This window comes from Artemia sp. Qi Xiang Cuo, chromosome 15 (assembly GCF_049724085.1).
Source record: "Artemia sp. Qi Xiang Cuo chromosome 15, ASM4972408v1, whole genome shotgun sequence".
Lineage (NCBI taxonomy): Eukaryota > Metazoa > Arthropoda > Branchiopoda > Anostraca > Artemiidae > Artemia > Artemia sp. Qi Xiang Cuo.
The window spans coordinates 945,839-964,771 of NC_142808.1; the positions used below are offsets into that span (position 1 = coordinate 945,839).

Sequence of the window (18,933 nt, forward strand, 5' to 3'; positions counted from 1 at the left end):
AATTACCAATCAAATGAGCCCTCTTCGAAGTTTATACGATTATCCCTTCCATAAGAACCTTATATGCCCCCGGGGCACAGCTTACAACGCCTGCCCGAACAATTTTCAATCAAATGGCCCTCTTTGAAGGTTATGCGAGCATCGCTTCTGTAAGATTTTTATCTGATTCAATAGCTACCTCAAATTTTCTATCAGATATATTTGTGGAAAAAGGCTTGGGAGGGGGGCTAGTTGCCCTCCGATCACCCTTGACTCTTAAAAAGGGCCTTAGAACTCTCGATTTCCAATCGAATGAGCCCCCTTTGAAGTTTATACGACGACCAGTTCTATATGAACTGCTCATGGGGAAAAAAATCAATGGAATGTGAGGGGAGGCTAGCTGCCCTCCGATCACTTTTTATTCATAAAAATTGAATTACAACTTTCAATTTCCAACCAAATGAGCATTTTATGAAGTTTATACGGGCATTCCTTCCATAACAGCCATATATGCCCCCAGGGCATAACTTACAACGCCTACAACGGCTGTGTCGACACCGGAGTTTTTGACATCTGAACTTTCAACTATTTTTAACAAAATGTCTATCTCAAAATTTTCATCTGATGTATATAAGGCGTGGAGGGGCGGGGGCTAGTTGCTCTCCGATCTGGAATCTTAAAAAATTAACGAGAACTTTCAATTTCCATTCAAATGAACCCTCTCCGAAGTTTACACGAGCATCCCTTTTGACTATTAAAAAATGAGCTCGAACTTTCAATTTCCAATCAAATGAGTCCTCTCTGAAGTTTATACGAGCATCCCTTTCATAAGAACCATATAGGCCACAGGGCATAACTTACAACGCCTGCCCCCAGGCCCTGGGGGATTTTGACGACACCTGGGTTTTGTTATCTGACTTTTGAGTAATTTTTAACTTAATGGCTATCTCAAAATTTTCATTAGATGCATTTGGGGAAAAAGGGGCGTGGGGGGGCTAGTTGCCCTCCAATCTCTTTTAACTCTAAGAACCTGAACTAGAACTTTCAATTTCCAATCAAATGAGCCCTTTGAAGTTTTTACGAGCATCCCTTTAATACGAACCATATATCCCCCCAGGGCATAACTTACAACACCTGCCCTCGGGCCCTGGGGGGCTGTGTCTTCCTCGGAGTTTTCTTCATATGGTCTTGAACTGTATTTTAAAAAATGGCTATCTCAAAGTTCTTATCGGATGGGTTTGATGAAAAAAGGGCTTGGAGGAGGGGGGTTAGATGTTCTCGACTTTCGTTTAGCTCTCAAAAAATGAAATGGAATTTTAAGTTTCACATCAAATGAGCCATCCCTGACGTTAATAAGAGCATCCCTTCCATAAGACCCTCATATGCCCCCAGGGCATAACTTACAATGCCTGCTTCCGGGCCCTAGAGGGTTGTGTTGACACCGGAATTTTGTTATATGATCTTTGAACTATTTTTAAAAAAATAGCTATTTAAAGTTTTTATCAGATGTATTTGGGAAAAAAGGGTTGGGGAGAGCTGGTTACCCTCCGATATCTTTTGACGCTTAAAAAATGAACTAGAACTTTCAATTTCCAATCAAATGAGCCTTCTCTGAAATTTATACCAGTATTTCTGACCTAAGAACCATACATGCCCTCTGGACATAACTTAGAACCCTTGCCCTGAAGACTGTGGGAGGAGTGTCCTGATCAAACATATAATTTATAGAACTTTTAACTACGTGGAACAAAGGGGTGTTAGTTGGTTTCCAATCACTTTCGACTATTAACAAGAAAACTAGCCATGTAAATTTCCAATCGAATGAGCCCTTTCTGAAGTTTCTACGACAGCGCTTTCTATAAAAACCTTATATGCCCTCAGGGCATAAATTACAACCCTTGCCCTGAGGGCTTTGGGGGTTGTTATCCTCAAAGACCTAATTTTCTGAATTTTCAACTACGTTGAACAAAAGGGCTGTCTCAAAATTTTGATTGGACGTGTTTGGGGAAAAGGCGGGCTTGAGAGGGGGGTTAGTTGCCCTCCAATCATTTTTTACTATTAAAAAAGGCACTAGCCCTTTAAATTTCCAACCGAATGAGTCCTTTTTGAAGTTTCTACGGCAAAGCTTTCTATAAAAACCTTATATGCCCCCAGGGCATAACTTACAACCTTGGCCCTGAGGGCTATCGGGGAGTGTCCTCCTCTAAAACATAATTTTTATCCGGAAATCAACTACGCTGAACAAAATGGCTATCTCAAAATTTTGATTGGATATGTTTGGAGAACTGGTGGGCGTGGAAGGGGTGTTAGTTGTCTTCCAATCACTTTTGAACCTTAAAAAGGGCACTAGAACTCTCGATTTCCAATCGAATGAGCCCCTTCAAGTTTCTACGACGACCCCTTCCATATGAAGTGCCTCTGGAAAAAAAAAAATAATTATAAAACATTGGAGCCGTATGGCCTTTACTATAGGCAACACTGTAGCGTTGCCTCTGATTGTTGTGAATGCGACAAACATGACTTTTAAAATTGTCTTTATTTATTTTAGCGTCACATTCATAGCATTTGACGGTTGTATGGTTGGGTCTGGTTGCAGAAATATTTCACTTCTTATCAGCACTTGACATTTCAAAGCAAATGTCAGAACAACTACCACCCAAGCTAATTTCACAAAACCACGAGTACGTTACTCAGAAGAAATCTAACTGTGCACAAAATTCCGCTGTGCCTTTCTTTTGAACCCATTTCAAACTGGTCAATTGACAGACAAAAATACAGTCAAATAAAAAAAACAAATTTCTTGTTTTCAAAGGCACTGAACATCTAACTTGGGTAAGGTAAAGGCATGGTAAATCCAACTGTAAGAAGCATTGAAAGGGGAGTGGAAAAATTTACAGAACAGATTAAATTGGAGATGAATTAAAAGTTATATAGAATGGTAAAAATTCCCAAGAAGCTGGAGTAAAGTTGCTTTTGAATTGTTTTTCTTAGAACTAAATAAAAAATTGCTTGATTTGACAAGTTGTTTGTCAGTCAAGTGAAAAATCATTGGTACTAGTCTGTTAAACAAAACACACCCAATAGGTGAAGTTAGATTAATCTTAATGAAATATACCAAAGTTTGATGATATTATAACACTTTAGAAACAAAATTATGGAAACTACAACAGAGAATTATGGAAAACAGGCCGCAAAGAATGCATTATAATAAATACCTAACTTCTAACCGCCTCAATATATTAAATATTTAATAAAAATATGCATATATTGTTGTTTGTTTTTTTTTTCACTCAAAATAAGCCCATTTCAAGAAAAACTTCGACAAAATTTAGTGACTTAGTGACAGACCAGGACAAGTAGAGCAACCGAATTTGGTTATTTTTAAACTGCCTACAACAACAAAATTTGAGAATGTTTAATGAATTGCAATAGGAGTCCAGTGGATTTTAATGAACATGTCAAATTACCCTATTTGCAAATGAGCAAAACTAGCGCGATAGAACTAACGAATTCACCAAATTTGTTCTATTGTAGCAAAAGGGAACCAAATGAACACCTTAAATCACTGAATTCACAAATAGGTGGAACTACTGCAATAGAACTACTGAATCCACTAAAATTGGTAACGTATGGCAGCCAAATGAACTTGTCAAATTACCAAACTTGCAAATGAGTGGAACCACTTCAATACAACAGCAGAATTCCCTGAATTCGATAACGAAAGGCAACCAAATGAACACGTTAAATCGCTGAATTTTCAATTAAGCGGAACTAGTGGGATAAAACTGCCAAATCCACATAAATTGGGTAGGAAATGGGAATCAAATACATAGGCTACGTTAAATCATGCTATATGGACATAAACGGGAAAGAAATATTAGAAATGGCCATCATAGCTTCGCCAGGATGCCCATTTCAGCTGAAAATTTCGCCTTCGGCGAAAATTCTACCGAATGCCAAAAAAGCTGGGGGGGGGGGGGTGCACACCTCCCGACCCCCCTTCCACAGGACGCTCCTGCTTCTATCCATGTTATTGCCTCCTAAATGGTTAAAACTTTCAGTGAGGCAGTTGGAAATATAAAAATAACTTTTAGATGAACCAGCAAAAGTACGGTTTTAGTACCTTATCTACCAAATGTTGCCAATGGGAATATACTCAAATATTTGCAAATTTGTCCTTGAAACTTCGTACATAATAACAAGGGCAGACTACATTCCTGAATACAAAAAACTGAAGTGCTTATGAAATATAGTAGCTTCCCATAATTCCACTCTCATTCAATGGTATTGTACCTTACACTAGAAGAAAAGAAAACTGAGGCTAGGACATGCATGATACCACTAACTTACCTAAAAAAAAAAATTCAAGTTGTAAATTACTATGTGCAGCTTATGTAATGCATCAGTTTCCTTTTAGAGCTATCAGATAATGCAGAATAATAGTTATAAGCAGACGTTCCCAAATATTAATGTTCAGTGTTAATTGTTAAGGATTGGTCTTAATGTCAGGAAAACACTTCAAAAAGCCTTCTCAGGTCCCAATTTGGGCTGTAGATCTGTTAATTACATTCTCATTGAATTAATTTCAGGCATCTCTAGTGGGAAACTATAAGTAATAAAAATTATTTTCCAACAGTGAATGGTCACTGATTTTTTACCACCTGGTGAAGATCTTAGAGCATAGGGCATGTGGAACAGCTCTACTAGTTGTGGCGTAGTCCCCACAATGCTTGGTGCAGGTCTACCATGCTTGGCACATGACACCTGATTTATGATTTAAAAAAGTTGATGACCTCTTGTTCAATAGATCATTGAGGTTTTTGCTAAATAATTCTTAAGAAAATCCAGTGACTGCATTTTATACAATAACATATCAGATAGACAGTAATGCTTCCCAGTGTATCCACAGCTTCCTATCTGATAGAATCCCGATTGTCACTGTATATGATGAAAGAGGTGACCTCATCTGCTCCACACCAGTTCACGTTAAGAGTGGTGTCCCCCAAGGGACTAAACTAGGACCAACACTGTTTAATTTATACGTAAATGATACTCCTGAGGTAGTCAAGAATTGATTAGAACTGTATGCAGATAACTCCAAACTCTTTGGTCCAGCAGCCTGTATAAAAAAATGCTTTTCTCTGTAAAAAGATTTCAACAGCCTCTGTCTGTGGGAAACAACCTGGATACTTGAGTTCATCCCATGCAAATGCAAAGTCCTGCATCTTGGTCCAAACAATCCCTGCTATAGTTGTCACATGGTTGACTCTGTGGGTGCCAATATGCCCATTCAGAGTGCCAAGGAAGAGTGGGATCTTGGGGTAACAATTGACAATAAGCTTAAATTTCATAGTCAGTGTTGGAACCAAGTAGCTATGGCAAACAACGTCTTGGTTTGATCAAGCGTTTGTAGCTGTGTTGGCCTCAGGTGGCTTGGTGCTGCGGTGAATTGCTAGTAGCAGTAGTAGTAGTAGTTTATGCAACCTGTGTTTGTCTCCAGCTTGAGTTTGGCATGTTGGTTGCTAACCCGCACTTTAAGCGTGGCATGGAGATACTTGAGAAGTTCCAGTGTAGAGCAGCCAAGGTCCCTTTTGCCAAACAACAAATCTCCTACAAGTAGCGACTAGAAAAGTCTGACCTGCCTGCTCTAACATACTGTAGAAAGAGAGGAGATGTCATCCTCGTATTTACGAGGATGACCAGGGACATCATTAAGCCCGTTATCAATCTCAGTGAATAAACCAGAACTCAAGCAAACCCCCCAAAACTGCATAAAAAATCTAGCAGAAAGCGTGAGAAGTTCAACTTCTTTACCAATTGCGTTGTTCCACTGTGGAACTCACTCAACAAATCTACCATGTCAGCCAGATCAGTTGACAGCTTCAAGATTGGTGTCAATAGTCATTGGAGCGGCAAGTCATGGAAGATACAGTGGGACAGGCACGTACGCAGGAATTTGTTTCGGAGGGCCCAATTTGTTTCGGGGGGGGGGGCAAATCCTTCAAACCCATTATTCTGTGAGAAAAATAAGAAAATTATGGGAAAATGAAAAAAATCATGAGATTTCGGGGGGGGGGCGGGAATGGAGCCCCCCCCCCTGCGTACGTCCCTGCAGTGGGACAAACCAGTATCATCCAGAAGAGTTTATTAGGTGCGAACGCTCAGTTATGGCACCCTATGCAAACTGCCATTTGTCACCCTCTACCACCTGGCACACTTATCCAAAGTTGCTGTTGTGCCATGGCCTCAACTTTAAACTGTCCAGGTAATGGCTGGCCAAGGCCAGTCATATATCCGGAGGGTGGTGCTACCAATTGGGTTTGAATTGCTGAGTTTACACAGCCTGAGCCACCCACCCTCTTAGCTCTTAAACACACCCAGTCGGCGATACCTCTAGTGACACCTAACAATGAAACCAAACTGTCCTGTATATACGTAATTTGTGATGATCCACTCATGAACTGTGACATGAATATCAAGTCAACGTTACCTGGTGACATCTACAGGTTCTTCAACCTTAGTTGCTAGAAGATGTGATTTAAGGTAATATCACTAGTGGCTCATCAGTGTGAAAAAGAGTGGTATTTTGCCCTATATTATTTATTTATGTATCTCTATGCACTCAAATTATTGGAGTAGGTCTTTGGAGATTAAAACATACTATACTAAGAACTTATAATAACAGCTCAAGTTTGTTTATTGATTTTTTAATATTATATTGCAAATTTTAAAATTGTTTATAGTTGGGACTTGTGCAGAGTTTTGCCTCTTTGATATTATCTTATTATTTTGTTGGATGCGGGCAATTTAAATAATGCCGCCCATGGAGAGGTATTTTTTGTATAAAAGCTAAATTAATTTGCAAAAAGTTTGTAAGATTTATTCATAAATAACAAAAACTAGCATCTTCCTCTAATAATACCTTAAATGTCTTCTGTTAGCCTTTAAAGCTTGTTTCACTTAGTTTAACTGCTATTGAATAGCCATTGCCAAACTTGAAAACTAAAACAGTCTAAATAAAATTTTCTTGGCATCACAGGACAGCAAAAGAAAAAAAAGGCTTACGAGTTTTTTTAAGAAACTATTTCCTTTGAGGCTCCAAATATGAAGACAAACCTGTAAAGATTACATTGCTGAACACTGTTGCTTCATTTTGTATAACATAGGTGAACATTGGCTAAACTGTTAGGTGGAGAGGGCAGGGTAGAGTAATTTTGAAGAGGAATTCTTCTTAGGGTTGCAAACAGGAAAAATTGTATTTTTGCTACAGTGTTCTATTTTTTTGGAATGGGGCCTTTAAACATATTATAGGTGAAAGTCCCACCTGTTTTTTTGTATGTGCTGGTATGATATGCAATATCAATTTATTTGCACCAAAATATAGGCATTTCCTAGCTCCTATGCAGTAATTGCATATCGGCAAGTGAGCCACTACTATGTGTGTCTAAAATCAACTAAAAGACTTAAAAGCACAATAATTTTATTCAGAAAAAGTGAAACATCTTTTTGGTTTGGGGCTGAGGATTTCTAAATAAAAATGCATACCTACTAAGCAGCAATAATTAACTAAAAGTGTAGATAAAACGTTAAAAAAATAAATTGAAATAGGGGCTGTAGCTTGTATGGTTCCTTTAGAATGTTCACACACTTGAAGATGTCATTTATTTTCCTCCTGTTTTGTATTTTTAAAGCTTATACTTTTAGCTTCAATTTCTTACACAAAAATTACTTACATTCTGGTCGGAAGTCCTGATTCTGATGAAACTGTGGAATTACCAACAGAAGATGATAATTCTCTGTGTTTAGCTACTCTGACAGCTCAATTTCCAGATGCTATTGGATTGAGGTACGAATTTCCAGAAACAGGGACTATGAGAGGACTAAGAGCCAGTGAAGGAAAGTTGCTACCCCCAGAGGATGGATGGTCAAACCATGTCTACTTCTGTACCTTTGCCAAAGGTAAGAACTGCTTTCAGAGATTTACCTTCGTTCATAAGAAATTTTTAAAATTATAGAAGATTGATTTATTTAAGGACAAATCTTTTACAATGTTTGAAGGGAAGCGGAATGTTTGTCCTTGAAAATGTATATTTAAACTTATGGAGATCAGAATAATCTTTCCAGAAAAATGAATAAAAACCCTTTGAAGTAAAATTGTATCTTTAACATCCAGAATGTAAGAGATAAAACCTACCAGCCATAGTACATTAGCCATCCAAAATCAAAAAGGTGTTCTTTGTAAACTGTCAGTTTTTAGTTCAATTCACCATCTGCCATAATTCATACATAGCTAGGGATTTCAAGGTTGTACTGGGTACATGAAGATTCTACATTGACAAGGTGGCTAACTATTGGAATTATTATTAAAGTACTTTTCACGGATTTAAAGTTTGGTCTCAGGATGAAACGAATCTGCAAATAACAAAAACAAGTGGCTCTCAAGTTTTTTTTTCTTTGATGAGCCTGTAAAAATAAAAATTCTTTATCATAATATTCTAAAAAGCCGAACTACTAATTGAGTTCTAGAAAAAACAAATTAAGAAAAAACATAAGAGTGACCTCTAAAAATACATATATTTGTAACAATGAATTTAGCATTATTATTTTCGTCACTACTTTTTCCTTTTAATTCCAGTTCATTTAAATTGACAACTAACAAAATATTAAATTTTCAATTGGCAGTTTTGAATCATTATGTTTAGTTTTCAGTAAAGTGTAAATCTAACTTTTTGAAGGGGGTGGGAGGGAGTAACAGCCTGACTCGTATTTTGGACTCAACTGATAATTTGTGTTTGTTTTCAGTTTGAATTTTTTTTTTTTTTTTAGGCTTGATTTAATCATTGATAGTATTATAAGTTTGTTTTAAGTTTGATTTATTATACACCATTATTTATTCTATCTGTTTTTTAGATATTTACCATAAAGCAAACTGCTTGTCACTATGAAATGAAAACTAATATCTCTAAAAAAAAAAATTAGACAAAAGAAACAGGACAAAATAAAAGATAAAAATTGACAATTGACATAAACGTCACAAATAGCAATAGAAAACAGTTTAACACATGTAACTAACAAAGTGTTGTGATGCATTAAATTGATCTAGATAAAATCGAGTACCCACCACATAGTGCAGAACTGAATAAACACTAAAAGAGTCAACAATTGAAGAGAAGAAGGCAGGTTATCCTTCAGTTCAGTTACACTGTAAGTAATTGAAAGTCACAAATTAAAATCCAATTGCTGGCTTCAAGCCATGGCTAATTGGAGAAAAGGCTAAGAGGAAAAAGCTAAGAGAAAAAGCTTTTTCAGGATTGTTTTAAAAATGATGTTTCACTTGTTGATTGATAGTCTATCATCCATCCATCCATCCTAGGGCAGAACTAACTCTAGTTAGTCATAAAACTAAATGACGATCGAGATTTTTTGGGTTGACTCAAGACGGATAATGTAGACTTGACTTGTATGCAAGGGGGGGGGGACTGAATTTGCTAGGACACACATTTCAGTTACCCTGTAAGTAACTGAAAGTTTCCATTTTTTTTTAATTTGGGCTCTCCGTGTAAAGTTTAGAGGAGTAAGTTGCTGGAAAATTGAATTATGACGACTAAAATAAAATAGAGCTAGTATCAACATCGATTACACATATAATGTCACTTAGGATGCACAATTTGGGGATTCTTAGACTGATTTAGTTAAAGATATTCTCTTGAAATTTTGATTCAGTTCCATGTGGGACCGTGGAGTTGCTTGGAGGTGCATTGGAAATCAGGTTGCCCTCCAGTCGATTTTGACCTAAAAGAACGGCATATCTATAAATTTCCGATTGAATAAGTCCTCTTCAAAGTTTTTACGACCATCCATCCTATATGGTGAGCCCAGGAAAAAAAAATGGGGGAATATTAGTGTTATAAAATTACTGGTGTTATTTTAGTGTTATAATCCTAATCCCTGGTGTGGCCAGTTGCTTGGTTTGGGACGGGGTCAGTTTGGTGTTCCTGTAAGCTCAGCTAGATTCGACCCATCTCTAAATGAGCACCTGGAGAAGGTGAGCAGTAAAGGTGTGCAAAAGCACAGGATGACTGCCCCCAAACCGCCCATTGCATTTCCTGGCCGAAGGGCCCTGAAGTGGAGATCAGCACCGCCGGTTTGGACCTTGAAGGTATTGTACCGTCATACTTACTTACTAATGCATTCTGTCACTCGTCACTTGTCTTTGTGGCTCTGAAACCAGTTTTCTCGGATCTTACATTCAGATCAAAAACTTGAGTGTGTCCTGTCTAATTAACAAGTACAGAGAATTCTTGCCCAATCTTGATGGTGAATAATCTTTCATTTAATATAGCTTGTTTTTTGGTCTGTTTGATTCAGTCTTTCTTCTGCTCTGTTAGATTTACTTTAAAAAATTAGTTTTCCTTCTTTTTTTGAGCACCGAAGACGGCTGGTCGGAAGTCCCTGACAAAATATCTGCTTCTATAATTTTCGCTTCTTTTCTGTCCATTGGCTAACAGTACCATTTTTTTCACGATTATTTGATTTTTTTTCTTGTTTGTCATATTTCAATCTCGCTTGCAGCTCTTTCTGTCTTTAACAGCTCACAGAACTAACATAATTTTATTTTAGCTAATATTTCACCATTTCAAATATCTAATTACCTGTACTATAATCTATAATACACTTTATTGTTTTGATAACAAGAGACTGAAGTCACACAGACAACCTTTTAACACACCTGACGTAATACAGCTATACAGAAAGAAAAATCGGTACTTGTATGATATAGCCCCTACTTTTATTTTTCTAATATGTTTCTCTGATGCTGAATCCTAATGAAATATACCCAAGTAACTATGATAAAAATATAATACTTTAGAAACAAATTTGGGCTGTATATTTGCACATTAGGGAGTGGAGGTAAAGTGTAGCGGATCTACATGCCTAATGTGTTAGGTACAATTATTCTGCATAGTATGAAGTAAGAATTGTTTTCTAACTTGACACTGTCCAATTAATTTACCCCCCGCCCCCCCGCTAATGTACAAATATATAGCCCAAATTATATATTTTCCATCTAATCAGTCACTTTTCTTTGTCTTGTCACACACTAAGCTGAAAGAAATAAACGAAAAAAAAAAAAAAAAAACGGTTCGATAATGCGTTAATTAATGAACAACTTGAGCGGTAGGGGCTATATCATACAAATACCGAAAATTCAAAGAATCGTATCCAAACCTGTCCTTGTCTATCTGTTAAAGAGAGATATTTTTACACAGAATAGCACGTTTTCAAGCTGTGAAAATTGCAAGGCGTCGTAAAATATGTCAGTAAAATTTGTAAGGTAACGGTAAAATACGTAGAATACCGCTAAAATATGTTAAATACCAGTAAAATAGGTAAAATACGTAAATTACGTATAATAGGTAAATTGTACGGTGGTCCGTAAAATTACGGTAAAATACCCAATTTTACCTGTTACAACACTAGGGAATATTACTCTTTACTGAACCAACGCTATGGCATTAAATGTTTACTTTTATTTTTCAGGTATCAAACGAAGGGTAGATCAAGATGTAGCAAGCTCAGCCAAGTCCAAAATGAGGACAGTCGACCTTATTGTGTTGGGTCTTCCTTTTTCTTGTGATGAATCCACGATGAGGGAGTATTTTGTTCAGTATGGTGAAATAGTAACTTCTGAAATTAAGAAAGATTCGCACACTGGTAAATCGAAAGGCTTTGGATTTATTCACTTCAAGGATTTCGACAGTCAGGTGCAAGTTTTAGCCAAGAAACATTTTATTGGCGGTCGGCTTTGTGAAGTCAAGATACCTAACAAAAAGGTTAGTTTTAGTCAATCAAGATTTTTTTTTTTTAGTGTCCTTTCTACTCAGCTTTGCATGTAAACAGGAAGGATGTGCGAAAGCACAGGAAGACTTCCCCTCCCCTCCCTACTACAAAGAGCATAGTATCCTTCAGGAGACCAATTTGTTTCTTATGAGTGATTTGTACTTGCTAATTATGAGTGAATGTAAATGGATCGGTATTTGTTGTCAACAATTCTCTTCCCACTGATGTACTACAACATTGTATGAGTGATGTACTACAACAATGTATGAGTGAATGTAAATGGATCGGTATTTGTTGTCAACAATTCTCTTCCCACTGATGTACTACAACATTGTATGAGTGATGTACTACAACAATGTATGAGTGAATGTAAATGGATCGGTATTTGTTGTCAACAATTCTCTTCAATCCACTGATGTACTACAACATTGCATAACAATTGTGATCCAGCTATGTAAGTAGCTAGGGTCTTCAAAAGTTTAAGTATGTGTTTTTTCCAATGTTGTTCCTGAATAGACATTGTCTTTTATTTAGACTGAAGCAGAAACCTCACATCCATTGTTTGTCGGGCAGTTAAATCCAGCAATAACCGAAGGCGAATTAAAAGAATATTTCTCGGAGTTTGGAGCAATTGCTGATACCTATATACCCAAAAACCCTTTCAGGTAAAGTTTAATTTTTCTTTAACTATTAAAAAAGGAAAAATACTCGGTAGGTATATAGGGTACCCTAAGAGTCAAAGAACCAATTTCTTTTCTTATAAGTATAAGCAATGTCTTTTTAAGACATGAAAAAAAGTTGAAAATTTTTTTTGAAGTTGAGTTCCGAATTACTGAAGTTATTATGTAAACTGCAAAAATATTTACGGTGCCTGAGCATTAATTTTAATGTTTTAATTCAAACTAGAAAAATGCCTGAAAATTTAAAATTAGTTTGTTTTTTGTTTGATAAAATCCACTCGCTATGTGATTAGGCTTACAGATGTGAACGCAACCAGTTATATAATGTCAGTAGGAAGGCCCTAAAATTAAAATTTGCATTTTATATACATCAGTATTGCAATGACGTTGTCACACTTTTGTGGAAAAATTGAAGACTTTCATGTATGGAGAAGTTTATATTAAATTGCTTAAAGAACAAAAAACTGGTAATTGTAAAAATATTTGTATACATTTTGACAAGGGATTACAATAATTCAAAACCTTAAAAAAGTTTCAAGCTTAGTACATATCGTTGTTAGAAATCGGGAAGCTTCAATAATCAAGTATTTTAAAAATCATGAATCTTCATAAAAAAAAATTGGATTTTTATTTTTTGTATCATATATTTTTAATTAGCAAATTCTTATTTCAACTTTTTGTCACATCGTTTTTCTTAACTTTAGATCAAATAATAAGAAACAGTTTTCGTTTTAAAATATCTTTGAAAAAGAAGATTTCCCACATATACGTAAATTTTACTTGATGCGATTCACATATGGGGAATCGGTGTCCATAGAAGAATCTTATTCACTATTAAAAAAAACGAATTTAAAATCGGAAATTTCAATCGGATTGAATGGCAAAACATCTCAGGAGCATAACTTGTAAAAGGTTTATTTTAGTCACTCTTAACACTTGATCCGAAGTTATCAATTAATTAGAATTAGCATGACTTACAATTATTTTGATGTTTAATGAAAATAAATGTTTGTGTTAAATGCTTATTATACGAAGATTACGTCAAGTTCCTAATTATTGGTTGATATTTTTTTTTTCGAATGTGAGGTTCCTAAGTCTGGTGCACCCTCCCCATCCTCCTAAAGAGACCCTCGATATAAATGGGAGCAGGAAATTATACTTATATGTAAGGCGATATCAGAGATCAATACTCATGTTTTATTTTGTTTGAATTGAATTTTCGGGATAACTCAGGCTAAACGACTAACTTTTTGTCTTTTTGTTTTTTGAAGATGTATAGCACTAGTCTACCTGTCAATAGACGGTGTTATTTCATTATTTAAGGTCTGGTCTTCAAAATAAAAAAAATAAAAAATACTAGTGATAAATCATGCTATGTCAATTTTGGGTTGCGAGTTTTTAAGACCACAGCTCCAAAATAAAGACAACAGTAGTTGTCCATCTTGAGAATGTCTTAGCAAATGGATAATTCTGCGGGTTTCATTTCTGCAAGTCAGGTTCTCCACAATAATAATGGTGGTCATGGCTTACTGCCCTGTTTCGGGATGAAGTATTTAACATTAAAAATTTGAATCAGTTCACTGAAGTAATATTCCGGAGAAGAAGATTCTTTTACTCCAATAATGTGAATATTGTTATACCAATTGCTTGTCATATGCACCTTCAACCTTCATAATCATCATATATATATATTTTTTTTATTCATACTAATCGCTTCTTTTTTTTAGGGGTTTCGCCTTTGTAACGTTTGTAGATCCAAATGTTGCTTCTCTAATTAGTAAAGGAGAGCATGTTATAAAGAACAACCGGGTGAAGGTCCTTGAAGCAACACCCCGATTAAGCAAGTCACAGGCTGTGGAGAAAAAGGAGAGAGAAGGGTACTATGACCCCAACAATGGAGGAGGATATCACTATTCTGGTAAAGATTCCATTACTGCGTTTTCAGGAGGTAAACATTGATATCGTTAGACTACTAGCCACTTGGAATAATTGAAATTATTCCCTCAGGCAATCTTCTGATAAGAAAATATGCCTTTTGCCATCTGGTGCTTGTACACAGAATTTACTGGCTGTTGTTAAAATGTTTATAGTAATCATAAACTCTGGCCTTCCCGAAAACGGAAGGACACGGAGGAGGGATGGAAGGGCCCCTCCACCCAAAATAACAGATAAGTACAGCTTTCACTTAGCTTATTCGAAATTTTTGAGCAGATAGACGGGATATAGAAGTAACAACAGTTCCAAGTTCAAATTTTAAAATATCAAAGTTGCAATTTTAAGGATTTTTTGGTCAAAAGGTAAAACTAAAAACTATTACAATCAAAAATAAACTAAGCTCTTCTGTAGTATTTTGGACATTTTTGGATAATATAAGGGGAGGGTCATAATTGTGGGGAGGTTTTAAGATTCTATGTGGGGAGGGTCATAATTGTGGGAATATTTTAAGATTCTATATGGGGAGGGTCATAATTATGGGGAGGTTTTAAGATTGTATGTGGGGAGGGTCGTAATTTCCAAAAAATGATTAGAATTATCAGTTTGGCTTTATTTGTAACGTAGAAAAGAAGATTTTCGCTCCTAGATTAAAACCTATTTGAATAGGTGGGGCTCTCATTACCTTCCCATCTTATTACTCACCAGATATTATTCCCATGTCGAGGGTTCACCAACGAAATTAGTTTTCGGTTTTACTAAGGCGTACTATACTTTTCAAGGCGTAGGCCTTTTTTTGGTGGGTTTCTTTTCGAATTACTCATTGCCTTACCAGCTTGTTCTGTTGATAAATCCAATGAATTAGTCACACTCTTATAGAGAGCATTCACTACTGATATAGAATTAAGATTTTAAATGAAGGCTCTTGCTTATTTCGGTTCAAAATAGCATATTCGTAACAGCTGACTTTTTTAATCAGTCAAAATTTGGAGCCATGAAAATGTATATAGGCTAAAAAAAATGGGGACAAAACTAGAAATATGACTTTATGGTAACTTGATGGTAATGACTGATGGTAACAGTCATTACCATCAGTCATTATGGTAATAACAGTCATTGATGGTAACAGTCAGTGATGATATGACTTGATGGTAACAAGTATAGGAGGACTAAAGACTGCCGAGGAGTCGAACATAATGAGCGAAGGAGGGTGACATATAGCCAGCAAAATGGGCCAAAAGAAAACATGCTATGGCTATACCTCTAAATTGTTCATATCGCTTTCATTTTGCGGTAGTGTTCTTTTTTTTTATTTTCTCAATCTTTTTTCTAGATCTATATAGTACTAGTGTGTGAATACAAGCTAGCATTCACATCACCAGTTCCAAGGATTTATTTTGCTTTGCGATAAGGTTTTTCTATGCTCCTGAAATAGACCCGAAAGAAAGTTTAATTCAGTTGAATGTTGGGAACCAACCATAATGTTGGCATCCAATGTGGCAAAAATTTTAAATTTTTCATTTAAATTATCATAGACATTTCGTAAAGTAGAGAATACTTTGATAGTTTTGACAAAAAAAAACAAAGAACAACGTAGCCCCAGTTTGTTTACCTTTTTACCCTGGGCTCCCACTGATGCGATTTCACGCAAAAACGGTTGTTTTTCCGTGATACGTCAAATTTCCTTCGTTTTTTGCTGCAATTTCTGCGTTACCGCGATTCAACGACTGTATTAAAATATTTCTACTGAGCCGTTGAGAATCGTATCCGTTATTTTAAACTAAAAGGATTGTAGAACCATAAATTGCAGGTAACTGAGAAACTAAGCATGCTATAGATAAGACTTATATTTTTCATTAGGCATAGTTAGCCAAGGCTAACATATAAATGTTAGCCCTTTGAATATTTTTCTTCGCTTCTAAAATTTGATTTAGCCTCTTCTTATGCATATGCTTTTTAAATATAACATAGTATCTTCGCGCTTCAACGGTTCTAGTGAACTGTTTCTGTGTGAACATTTTTGCGAATTTCCCGCATCCGGTATCCGCGAGCCGTTTTTCGTTTAAAAAAAATAGGACCAGTAGGAACCAAAGATTATGCGTCTTTTTCTTTGAGTTTCCATATTTTCCTATTTTTTTACGAAACCTGAAAGAAAGACTAACTAATTTATTGAGGCTGTTATTTATTGCTAAATTGGGGAATAGCAGATTTTTTTTTCTTCTAGAATACTAACATTGAGGTATATAGTCAATGCGTCAGTCTAAATTAAATCTATGGAATGAAGAAGGGGAGGAGATTATCTTGATAGGATAATTTCTGTCAGCCTTAAATTTTATATTTGATTTCACTTCATTTAGAAAAAATACTTCTTTACTTAATTTGTCAACAAAACATCGTTTACATGGAAAGCGCTTAAAGCGCTCTCTCTATGAATACTGAGAAAAGCACGCTTGAATGTACAGAGGTTGAAACGCTTTGTTATCCGGCTTTTATTAAAGGTCATACCGCGCTTGTACATACCACTTTTTCATCGCCCCTTCATGTGGCCGGTGCACCTATATTTCTGAACCCCAAAAAGTGGACACTTGTCCAATGGAAAAGTTGTCCGTAAGATCCTGGTGATAAAAAGATTAAAGCACAATAGAATCCTGACGAATCTAATTACATGCATTACTAAAAAGGAGTTTATACCACTATACCTCTTTAACCTAAAATGAATTGTCGTGCTATTTTTTTTCATAGACTACTGTTTGGGGTGTTAACTCTTTTTGCCTCAATCACTACTTTAGAAATATTTAAGTATATTTTATTTGTTGACTTGTGTTTTCTTTGGCAAATCAATAAATTAGATGAACAAAACGTGTAGGTTTTAGTTATTTGTGTTTGTGTAATTTATGTACCGATGAAGTGTCATTAGAAGATGATTAATACCTGTATTTTTACTCTGTTAGGAGGTGGAGGCTATGGACCTAGTCCTGCAGCAGAAGGCAGCCAGGCAGCTCAAATAGCTGCCGTAGTTGCTGCTGCTCTAGCACAAGCTGGGGTGACCTCTGGGCCTCCTCACAGTCAAGGTGGCACCCCTCCCCTGCCTCAGTCAGGTGGTCAGGGCCGAGGTAGTGGGCAGTCGGGCAACAATTTTGGATCAAATTACCAGGGTGGAAGAGGTCAGCCGGATTATAATGTTTATAGTTCGAATAAGTGGTGGAGCTGAATCATGCGACTATGTCGAGAGATTGGAAGTGTAATAGATTTGGAATATGTTTTTAACCCCTTGTGTTTTCTTATACAAGAAACTCAGCAATGGAATTTTTAAACCAAGCTTGAATTTCTGGCGGCTTTAGGTGAATTTTATCGCCACTTTTTATTTGCTTTTGTTGAAACAAAAAGTTAACTTAAATATTATTGATAGCTAATGCTTCATATATCTGAAAAATATTTCACATTACATAAACGCCACGCGGCTATTAAATAAACTTATTTATTGGCTATAAATCTCGTTCAATATTATTTTTTATTTGAATCACTTTGTCATTCACTCAGAAAGACATTTTGATGGATTCTGGCTCAATTGTATCAGATCAATAATCTATGGTCTTCTTTCCTTAATCTCCTTGGAATTCTGTTTGATTTTTACATGTTCCAAATCTTATAATGCTTCTAGCTATGTAGCGACTTCACATTTGAAGGAATAAAGACAAAATCTAACACGTTTATGGCATTGTGACAGTGACTTTGGTCGAGTGTGAATTGTGCTTGGCTACAGATTATCAATGTATTTTGTGAGTGTGTATTTTATATCTATTGTCCATTGAGTAATAAAAAGACTGGCTTCATCTAAGAGATGTTAAGTGAGGATTTAGTTTTTGAGTGGTTAAACTAACCATGGTATGAAGTTGAATGTTAGAGCGTCTCACAGGGCAAATAGTTTTCCGATTCTATTTACTTCTGAAGAAATACGTGTAACACTTTTTTGAAGTACACAAAATGGATTTGTGGTTGGTTATACTTTTTATTTACGTCACGTTTATACATTTTTATGACACAGTCATACCCTTAGTGAAAACAATCATGAGATTGCTCAAATAATTTTCTGCTCAAATGTTGTAACTGGTGTATACTTTTAAATATTTCTGAAGATTAAAAAAAAAAAAAAACTTGCCGAAAAATAAAGTTCTCAAAGAAAAGTAAAGGCCATTTGAAACTTAAGCTCAGCAGATACACATACCCGTTAAAATTCTAACTCAAAGCGACGAGAAACTACTATTAAAGAATAAAAGAAACCAGAAAGAAAAAGTAATGAAATAAACAATCGTAGAGAAAAACACGAAAAAATTACTGGACTAAATGAATAAACAAATCTTAAAGCGAGTAATAATTGCACTTAATTTGAATAGCTAGCTCAAAACAAAAGAGAATAGTTTTAAATTGAAGCAAAAAGGAAACTTAAAATGAACAGAAATTAAATAAACAATCAATACGAACAAACATTAAATAGATATTA

The 18,933-nt window shown here is 35.8% G+C and overlaps 1 protein-coding gene across 1 annotated transcript in view; it reads left to right on the plus strand.

Annotated features, from left to right (window-relative positions):
* The window catches only part of LOC148943204 (TAR DNA-binding protein 43-like), a 63,494-nt gene extending 44,970 nt beyond the window's left edge, over positions 1–18,524 (plus strand). The window contains exons 4-8 of the mRNA XM_089101467.1: positions 7,684–7,938; positions 11,521–11,813; positions 12,355–12,485; positions 14,228–14,418; positions 17,384–18,524. Coding sequence (XP_088957593.1) covers positions 7,684–7,938; positions 11,521–11,813; positions 12,355–12,485; positions 14,228–14,418; positions 17,384–17,643 — 1,130 coding nt within the window. The 3' untranslated portion in view covers positions 17,644–18,524. The remainder of the gene's footprint in view (positions 1–7,683; positions 7,939–11,520; positions 11,814–12,354; positions 12,486–14,227; positions 14,419–17,383) is intronic.
* The last annotated feature ends 409 nt before the right edge of the window (positions 18,525–18,933 follow it).